Genomic DNA, 10,455 nt, shown 5'->3' on the forward strand with positions numbered 1-10,455 from the left:
GAGGTTTAGGGTTTGGGGTTTTGGGTTTTAGGTTTTGGATTTTAGGATTTAGGGTTTGGGGTTTAGTGTTTCGAGTTTTGAGTTTAGGGTTTAAGGGTTTGGGTTTAGGGTTTGTGGTTTAGTTGTTTAGGGTTTACAGTTTACGGTTTGGGGTTTATGATTTAGGATTCGGGGTTTTACGGTTGAGCATTTTAGGATTTAGGGTTTGGAATTACGATTTTAGGTTTTAGGGTTTCGAGTTTAGAGTTTTGGGGTTCAGAGTTTCAGGTTTTGGGTTTGGAATTTAGGGTTTGGATTTTTGGGTTTAGAAGGTTTAGGGTTTTAGGATTTTTTATTTTAGTATTATGGGTTTTAGTGCTTTGGTATTGAGGTTTAAGATTTTGGGGATTTAGGATTTAGAGTTTAAGGTTTAGTATAATAATATCTTGTGAAAGAAACAGCTGATCTTGTTTCTCTTTTGTTCTAAAAACAGAAAAGTAAACTTTTTTTACTTCTTATTTCTGTTCCAAATCTTTTCTTTAACCGCTTTTTTGTTCCGGGGAACAAAAAAACTAACTAACGTTACTAAACGAATTTCTTCTTTTTCTGTTTCAGAGAACAAAAGAACAGAAAAACAGAAACGTTACTAAATAGGCCCTAAAGTACCCTAAAATTCTAAAAACCAGTCAATTGAAATTGCCGTAAAAATTTCAGGCTCTGGAATCGGTTCCAGTTCTCTCTCTCATCATGAGAGCTTCTCTCTACCCTATTTTGTGGTAGCTCTCTTCAATCTCAATCCAAATTTCTAACCCTAATCCCTTTCCTATGTCAATCCGCTTTCCTTTTTTTCTTTTCAATCTTTCCACTTCTTCGTGGAAAAATCATTACCCCTTTACATCAGAAACCCAAAACCCTGTTAAACCCTAAACCCCTTCCCCCATTACCCACAAACCCTACCAGCTCTTTCTTCTTCTCTCTGTGTCCTTGGTCTTGACAATTTTGCCAGTCAACAAATGGCTGTTGATGCACTGGCCTTGGTGACAGAAGGTCGCTTGGTCTGCTAAAGCTTTAAAACCTGCGGAAATGCACAAGAAAAAGCTGAGGATAGAAGATTCCAGCAGGTAAAAAAGCGAAACGCTTCAGTCCTTATGAGAAGAACTGTTCTATTATGCCCGTTTTGGATGAAACTTAGCTACTTGAGACTCCCATTCAGTTGCTTTCAGAGGAGAAAATATGGGCTTTGGTGGCCACTGCCAATAAGCCACTAGGTTACAAATGAAGCTCGTATGCTGGAATTGTTAGGGGTTGGGCACACCCCTGACAAATCAAGCTTTAAGAGTTCTTGTGGCTCAGGAGAGGCCCTCTTTAACGATTTTAATGGAAACTAAAAATCAAGAAGAAGTTGTACATCGTTTGAAGTGAAGGCTGCAGTTCCAAAAGTGCTTTATAGTGAATCATGTTGGCATAGCGGGGGGAATGGCTTTGTTTTGGAATGAAACTATGTCGATCACAATAGATTCATACTCCGGGCATCTAGTGAATCTTGTATGTGAGATTGTAGAAAGCAAACAGAGAATGCGAATCACTTTTGTCCATGCTCCAAATGACTTCCACTCTAGGCTACAACTATGGGCTGAACTGTATCAAATCAGCATAGCGAATCGACTCCCTTGGGTTTGTGTTGGAGACTCTAATGAAGTACTTTATTACTGGGAAAAGGTTGGCTTGCGTATGGCTGAAAACTACAAAATTCAAGCGTTCAGGGATTGTCTTGATGCTTGTTACTTGATGGATTTGGAGAGTAAACGGTGAGCGTTCACATGGACCAACAATAGAGAGAGGAGTGCATATATTAAGGAAAAACTAGATCGAGCAGTTTGTACTATAGAGTGGAGGATTACTTTCCCAAGGGCTGAAGTTATAGCATTACCGGCCTTAGGCTTGGATCATAGCCCCATTATGATTTCTTTATTCCCGGATTTAGTCAAGAGGAAAAAAGAATTCAGATTTGAAGCCTTTTGGCTAGAAGATGCTGAATGTGGGCATATATTATTAGAGATGTTTGGCATTCTTCTAAGGCTGATTTGCTGGAAAAATTAAGAAGGGTTGCAAGGGAGTTGGAAAAATGGAGTAGGAAAAAGTTCACCAATGCTTTTTGGAAGATAAACTCCTTGAAAAATGAACTCATGTCCATTAATAGTAACCCAGGTTTGGGTGGTGAAAGAGAGCGAATTGCTTCTCTAAATGGGGAGATTGAAAAACTTTGGCGACAAGAGGAGATGTACTGGGGAATGAGATCAAGAATAAACTAGTTAAAGTGGGGGGATAAAAATACAAAATACTTCCATGCAACAACGATTCAAAGGAGACAAAGAAACAGGATAAGGATGTTAAAAAACTCCAGCAATGAATGGGTGCGGGACAGCAACCAGTTGAAGCAAATGACAGTGAGTTTTTTCCAAAACCTTTATAGTTCTTGCGGCTCTCTAAACTTTGAACCAGTCTTGGAAAACTATCCATGTTTAGTCGGGGAGGAAATAAACCACAGTTTAATAGCAGACTTATCCTTGGAGGAAGTGAAGATGGCGATTCACCAGCTAGGTTCCACCAAAGCACTGGGGCCAGATGGTTTGAATGGACAATTCTTTCAACATCATTGGGAAGATGTCCAGCTCGATATGTTTAAGAAGATACAGAATTTCTTTACATATGGGTACCTCGACCCTGAGCTTAATAGAACACATATTACCCTGATCCCAAAAGTCTCAAACCCCGAAAAACTGGAGCAGTTTCGACCTATCAGTTTATGTAACTTTGCCTATAAAATCATTTCTAAAGTCATGGCAAATAGACTCAAGCTGTGGCTACCGTAGTTGATTTCAGAAGAACAGAGTGCCTTCGTATGTGGACGACAGGTTCAAGACAATATCCTAATCGTCCAAGAGGTGCTCCACCAGTTGAGAGTACGAAAAAGAAAGAAGAAATTTCAGGCGATTCTAAAACTGAATATGCAAAAGGCTTACGATAGTGGAATGGGATTTTTTGGAGGCCAGTATGTTGAAAATGGGATTCTGCTCAAAATGGGTGAATTGGATTATGCAATGTGTTTCGTCAGTTACTTTTAGTGTCAAAATCAATGGAGAGCACCAGCCTTATTTCCAACCTTTGCGAGGCATTCGCCAAGGCGATCGACTATCCCCGTACTTGTTTATTCTAGTAGCGAATGGTCTATCCTTCATGCTAAAACGTGCTTTGGAGAATGGGAGTATTCAAGGGATCCAGATGAATAGATCCTTCCCCACTTTATCCCACCTTTTCTTTGCGGATGATTCGATTTTCTTCTTAGAAGGAAGCATTAGAGAATGCCAAAACATTTCAGCTATCTTGAATCAATATTGCTATGCTTCAGGCCAAGCAATTAATAGAAACAAATCAGGGGTTTTTTTCAGTAGGGAGTGTCCATGGAGTTTAAAAAGGAATATGTCATACGAATTGCGAGTTCCAGAAATTGAGAAAATCGGCAAATATTTGGGCATCCCATCTGATTGGGGAGAAAAGAAAAAGCAAATGTTTGCTTGGATCACTGCAAGGGTTATTAGGAAGCTTGAAGGATGGAAGGAAAAGTTGATTTCCAAAGCGGAAAAGGAGATTTTAATTAAAGCAGTGGTGCAAGCCATTCCTCAATATGCTATGTCGATCTTCAAGATACCAGTATCCATTTGTAAAGCGATTGAGAAGAAAGTGGCAGCCTTTTGGTGGAAAAATGGCAGCGACCAGGCTGGTATGCATTGGAAGAGATGGGAAATTCTGAAATTCAGAAAAGATAATGGAGGCCTTGGTTTTCGGGATTTGATTTCTTTTAACAAGGCTATGTTGGGAAAATAGGCATGGAGGATATTTCAAAATCCTTCCTCTCTTTGGAGCAAGGTTCTTAAAGGATTATATTTTCCTGAAGGAGACTTTTGGCATGCAAGCAAAGGGAGTAGACCGTCGTGGGGCTGGCAAAGCATCTTAATGGGTAGAGAAACCATTAGTCCTTCGATCAAATGGGTGGTAGGGAATGGAGAGAGTATCAGAATCAGGGAGGATAGGTGGTTAAAAAGGGGATTGATCGGGGGACCGGCAAATAAAGATGATCCTAGAGTAGTGGCTGATTTGATCGACAAGAGAGCAGTAAAATGGAAGGAACAACAGCTATATGACCTCTTCGACCCTGACATTATGGCCGATATCTCTGTAGTCCCATTGAGCTCGCAGGACACAAAAGATAGAATGGTGTGGACTAATTCCAAAACTGGGGATTATACGGTGAAGAGTGCTTACAACAAAATCAGAGAGGAATCCGCAATATTCAATCCAACACTAGCCTCATCATCCTATCAAACTCCTCGATCCCTATGGATGAAGATTTGGCAGTCCCACACAATACCTAAAATTAAATTTTTTCTGTGGAGTGCGTGTCAAAATGCTCTTGCTACCAGAGAAAACTTATATAGGAGGCAAATCGTACCTGATCCAATTTGTAGCATCTGCAAGCAAAGCCCAGAGACTGTGGACCATATCCTCCTCCTGTGCCCCTGGACGAAGAAGGTATGGGATCATCCTTCTCTGCAAATACACATATCCTCTCATGGACTATCAAGATTTGATGAACGGCTTGCCAAATTCAAACATACCTGCATTCCTCTCGAGTTGTTGGCGAGCGTCCTCTAGCAGATTTGCAAAGCCAGAAACAACGGCATTTTTCGGTCACTGAAACCAGATCCCGAGCGTACGGCGGAGAATGCTCACTTGTTACTTCGAAATTGCACAAGATGGCTTCCTGGGAAGAAAAAAGAAGAAGCTTTATCAGCAATTCCTTCCCAGCAGTGGCGACCACCGGAGAGAGGAAAACTAAAAATCAACATAGACGGTGCTTATCTGGAAGGAACGAGCGAAGGAGCTATTGCTGCTATCTGTAGAGACCACAATGGGCGCCTGGTGGACGGGTTCGCTCGATCGATCAAAGCTTCATCGGCGGCAATGACAGAAGCGACAGCCTTGGTACAAACCCTAAAGTACTTTCTCGTTCGATCGGGAGAAGAGGTGGAGATTGAAACGGATCACTTGGATCTGATAAGTGGGCTCGCAGATCAAGCACAGATCAGTTGGGAGCTCCATCTGCTTATCAGCGAAGCCCAACAGCTGCGCAAGCCCTACTTGAAGCTAAATTTGGCCCATATCAGTAAAGAAGCCAATAAGGTGGTTGATTGGGTCGCTAAAGCCCAAAGGAGAAATAGTTTACAGAGTAATTGGGTTCTTTATCTTTCTCGGGGTCTTTGGAATTTACTGTATTCTGAAGCCTATGGAATGTATCCTCCAACTTCTTATAATTAAATAAATATACTAGTTTTTTACCCAAATTTATTTTTTTTTGCCGTAATCAAGTGATATAAGAGAAAATTGATATTTTTCAATCTTGTTACTCGTCAGCAATTTCATGTTAACTTTAAAATAGATTATAAGTTCTTATAATATAAACTTAATTGAATTGTTTCATCTAAGATCTTAATCTTTCCCATTTTGATAAAAGTTATTTCTTGCATAGACAGATTTGTCTATTTTGTAAAATGTATACATGTATATTTTCTTTGAAAATGAATTCACAAGTCAAAATCGGTTGTTGATATCAAGAAATCATATGTTGGTAGTAGCAATTTAAGGAGCAAGATCATGGGTTATTGTCAGCTTTTTCATTGTCATTACCTGAAATCTCGTAATGAGGGAGGAAAGTTCACGATGTCCGTCGCCTTCTCCTCTGTTTTTGTCCTTGCTATCTTACAAATTTTTTTTATCCTTTTGAAGGAGAATGCAAGAGAGTAAAACTATATGAAATACAGTAACACAACATTAAGCTAAGAGCCACAAGAAGACAATCTCAAAAGTAATTAGTATCGAGCTAGACTAGCTCAAGTCCCTCCCAACATAATACTAGATTGTGGGCAAATACACAAAGCTTTTCCACTCAAATTGTGCATGCTTCTCTAGACATCATTGCTATCTCTAAAAGGAAAATTAGCTGAAATTATCGGAGCGCTTGAAGAAGTTGAGAACGTTTTTAGCTCCATCTCGGTTATGTGATTGTCAATTGACACATCCGATGGGTAAGTAAGCGGTTTTGGAGGCATTTGAAGTTTACCAATATCTCCTTCAAGCATTTCTAGGACTTTGCTCATTGGAGGACGATGATCAGGGTTTAATTGTATACACCAAAGTGCAACTATTATCATCTTTTTTATCACCTTCCTTTCCTCTTCTACAACTTCTTCCATTTCAACACTTGTACCTTCACTAACTTGGTCGTATACCCACAAAGGAAAATAAATTTGGCTTGAGTGTTCTGCATTTGCATTTATATTCTTCCTTCTACCTGCCAATTCCATGAGCATCATCCCGAAGCTGTATACATCCGCTTTATAAGATACACCGCCAATGCTTTTGTACAACAACTCAGGCGCCATATATCCCAAGGTTCCTCTTGCAGCAGTCAATGAAATTATGCTATGATCTGTGGGATAAAGTTTCGCTAGTCCAAAGTCAGAAACTTTTGGAGTGAAATTCTTATCTAAAAGAATGTTATGAGGCTTGATATCAAAGTGTAGTATTTGCATGTCACAACCCTGATGTAAGTATTTGATTCCCCTTGCCACCCCAAGAGCGATCTCATATATTTTCTTGTAATCAAGAAACTTGTCATCTTCCTCACTGAAAATGTGCTTATCCAAAGATCCATTTGACATGAGATCATACACAAGAGCTTGTTTCGAGCCTTCAAAGCAAAAACCGATTAGTTGCACAACATTAACATGGTGAATTCTTCCAATAGTAGCCACTTCACTAATAAAATCTTGGCCATTGGCCTTGCACTTCTTTAAGATCTTGATGGCCACTTCGTTGCCGCTTTTGAGCATTCCTTTGTACACGGAACCATATCCACCCTCACCTAGTTTGTATTTAAAGTTTCTGGTGATCTTTTTTCTATTCGAGTAAGAGTACCTTATGGGCAAGAAGTTGTTATGAGTTTGCAAAAACTCCTCGATGTTCTTGTCCATTGCTAAGTGCCTTCTTTTGTACTTGTAGATTAGAAATATCAAAACAAATGGCACCCCGATTACGAATTTCGCTACACAGAAAAACGCTGAAGAAAATTTTGCTAGGTTAGAATAAGTTTCTTGTGTATTAATGTTAAGAACAAATCATTGCGGCTTACCTAGTAGTACTGGAAAATCCCAAGCTGTGCAAATTGCGATATCATCTGGGACACCTATAGAAGGAATGAATGGTGTGAAAAGGAATTGAAGGAAAAGAAGTATGCAAACAAAACTCACGAGAAAAGAGAATAGTAGCAAGCTACTTTGCACAAGTTGAATTTTGTTCAAAAGAATATAAGATGTGGGATCCGTGAATTTGCAAATAAATGGATATAAGAAGCTTCATTTGACATAGATGATAGACGATACAAAAACTCATTTCGCATTGTTAGTGGTCAACAAATATAGAGAAACAATGAATTTCATTTTTAATTAATAATTTTGTTCCTCCTACCGATACACAACTACAGTTCGTTAAGGAATGTTTACGAGTGTCTCTTGAATTATTAGTTAAGTGACTAATTGAAGAACTAATTAAGAAAATAAGAAAATGTAAATTCTATGCGAACAAAAAACTAGTCATGTGGGTGCTCTCACAATAATCCTTTTTTTTCTTTCTTAGAGTGGGAGTTGTAGCCCTTTCGCGGAAAGGAGTTATAATCTAGGCACATGTATATGTGCAGCTGATGTGGGTCTGTTTGGGGGGTGGCTTCTACCATCACTTTTTCAATTGTTTGCGAATCTTGCAACTCCTTCAATTTGATATTAATAAGTAATGCTAACCTCCCGAAACCTTTCAAATACACAACTTTAACGTACACAATCATATAATTTTTGTCATAATTTTCTTGGAAATTAGATATCCTTTCATTTTCTAGTTTTGAAGAGAAAGTAGCAAGTGAAAGTGTGCAGAGAATCATGCAAAATTACTGTTTTCATTGCCAACCAATTCTTACCGCCAGAGTAGAGCTTGAATCCACAAACCGGACCTTCGGGGAAGTTATCGCCGCCAATTCTATAGGAATCAAAGTGGCAATCGAAATGAAAGTAGCCATAGAAATCAAAGCAGAAAAAATAAGTTTTCTTCACCGAAAGTTCATAAAAGGAGAGAGCAAATCCATCGGCCATGATTTTATGGATTAGCTTGTAGTTGTAGAAGCTAATATTAACCCCCTTAGAAGGCCCAAAATCATCCGAAACTGGTGTCCAACTGCTAATGGTGCAAAACTCCCTAACATCCGATGCCTTGGGATTGAGCAGAGCATACAAGTTCCAATTCGATGATGTGTTGGAAGAGTACGACCCCTCAATGCATGGAGAAGTAGAGATGTAAAATGGAGAATTAACCGGCTTTGAGCAGTTCACAATGATGACCGCTCCTTCTTCAGACCTGCCGTATGAGCTGTTTGCATCGATATTTAAGTCATAGAGTTGCCATGAATAATGGGGGAGAGACGAGTAATTATCCTTCTGCAACCCATCGTTGACCAATATGATTTGATAAGTGGAATAATTAATAGACTGCACATAGAATCGGCCATCAAGTAAATACATAACAGTGCGATTGTCTTCACAAACCAACTCTTTCTTTGGGTTACCGCATCCTTTCGGATCACTCTTCAATCGAAACGGATAGCTTATATTGCGAATATCACCACAGGATGAAGCGCACTGCTGATTACTCGACTTAGCATTGCTGGCCATTGCTTGCAATAGAACAAGGACGAGTAGCAACACTGGATAGACATTCATGGAGCTGATAGCAGTAATCATGTCTCTGTTTGTCTTTGGTCGAAAGAGAAATTTGGTTAAGAATTGCTTGGTGCGTGCGGAGGAGAGGCACAATATAAAAAGATGGAAAAAGGTAGGACGTCCTTGTTTGATTTGAGACTTTGGAGTCGCCTTGTGCTATAGAGTAGCCCAAGTCAGTCAACGGAACAAATGCATGGAAATCAAGAAATTAAAGGAGGTGGACCCAAACTTAATGACCTCGATATACAGCGCCATCTACGAAATTTACACCCATTGAAATTTCAAAAGTTTCTTCCACTCTCTCGCCGTGATTGTTAGTTCCACGTCCCGTCAACAAACATATCTTTCTCTCTCCCTCTTTCCCCATCACTTCCTTCTGATACGCCATTTTGCTTCTTGTTTTCCTCTTCGTTTTTTTTCTCCTTCCTTCTTCTCCATCTTCTTTCTCCGCCCCACGAGTCCCGGTCATAGGAAAATTGATATCTGGTTTTGAGGAACAATATCAAAAATAAAAACTAGCTTGACTCGAAACTTCTTCTTCTCCATCATCCTTGAAGATTTTTCTGTTCAATCGTCGGCACTTTATCACTTGATATGTACCTCATGTTTGTTAAATTAAGTTACAAACTTCATACATAATCCATTACATACATGTTCGAATCATTTCATGGAATAAATCATTACAAGAAAAGTATCGTATATGACAAATATAAGTTTCACAACGTCATCATTGATTTAGCTACAAATGACTACATATTTTCTTGCACAAATCTGAAAAAAAAAATCCATATCTGAAGTTAAAATGTAAAAATTTGCAACAATTTATGTGCATAGTAATTACATAATCAGAGTGTATATTAGTCACTAATAAGTTTAAGAAAATACGAGTTCAATTCTACATTTTGTTCTTGATTTTTTTATAAGAACCTAAATAAGTACCGGGACATGAGAACTCTTTTCTCGATGACTCTTAGTTATTAATTATTTCGCATTTTAAAATTATTTTTTAGGTATAAATTTTTCATTAGAATATTCAATAAAGTTAATTAAAAATCACAATTTCTTAAAAGATATATCTATTTTTTAGAAGAAAATTACATCTTTTCCCATGGAAAAAGGTTGGCTTCATCCATAGTTGTTTTTAAGAGATAGACCTATAGAATGTAATAACTGAAGTTAGAGTTCGTCGATGAATAAATAGGAGGAAACGAGCAGTTACCCTTTTGCAATCTTATGTTAAACACAAGGATATCGCCATAATTGACGGTGTCAATTTTTTTTTATAGATGGATTTGATGATCTATTTGGGATTTTTCTCACACGCCAGCTCATCGAATCACCATATTCTTTCGGGTCACTCTTCAAGCTAAAGGGATACCTTATCTTGTGAACTTTGCCGCAAGAGAAGCGGAATAGGGTTGTTCATTCTAGGCATTACATGTCCCTAGTAGCACAACAAGAAAGACCAATGACACGAGGTACACTAGTGTGGAATTGAGAGGAAAAATCATGTCCCTCTCAGCCTGTGAGCAATGGAAATTTAGGGCTTGATATGTGGTGGAGGATCAACAAGGATAAGATGTATATGTAATAA

General features: G+C 38.7%; 1 protein-coding gene and 1 long non-coding RNA gene across 2 annotated transcripts; both read right to left on the bottom strand.

The window, feature by feature from the left end:
* Nucleotides 1-637: 637 nt before the first annotated feature.
* On the bottom strand, nucleotides 638-5,259 carry LOC130134800 (uncharacterized). The gene is made up of 3 exons (XR_008814307.1): nucleotides 4,656-5,259; nucleotides 4,490-4,587; nucleotides 638-1,054 (listed from the first exon to the last, which is right to left on the bottom strand). It is a non-coding gene; the product is annotated as an uncharacterized LOC130134800 (long non-coding RNA).
* Nucleotides 5,260-5,844: 585 nt separating this feature from the next.
* LOC115662511 (rust resistance kinase Lr10-like) lies at nucleotides 5,845-8,988 on the bottom strand. The gene is made up of 3 exons (XM_056302538.1): nucleotides 8,066-8,988; nucleotides 7,229-7,282; nucleotides 5,845-7,156 (listed from the first exon to the last, which is right to left on the bottom strand). Exons 1-3 carry the CDS (start codon nucleotides 8,880-8,882, stop codon nucleotides 6,003-6,005), a joined length of 2,025 nt encoding a protein of 674 aa, XP_056158513.1. The 5' UTR covers nucleotides 8,883-8,988; the 3' UTR covers nucleotides 5,845-6,002.
* Between the last annotated feature and the right edge of the window lie 1,467 nt (nucleotides 8,989-10,455).

The sequence above is a fragment of the Syzygium oleosum genome, unplaced genomic scaffold (genome assembly GCF_021117445.2).
Source record: "Syzygium oleosum isolate NSW1041296 unplaced genomic scaffold, Sole_v2.1 Sole_v2.24, whole genome shotgun sequence".
NCBI classification, from domain to species: domain Eukaryota; kingdom Viridiplantae; phylum Streptophyta; class Magnoliopsida; order Myrtales; family Myrtaceae; genus Syzygium; species Syzygium oleosum.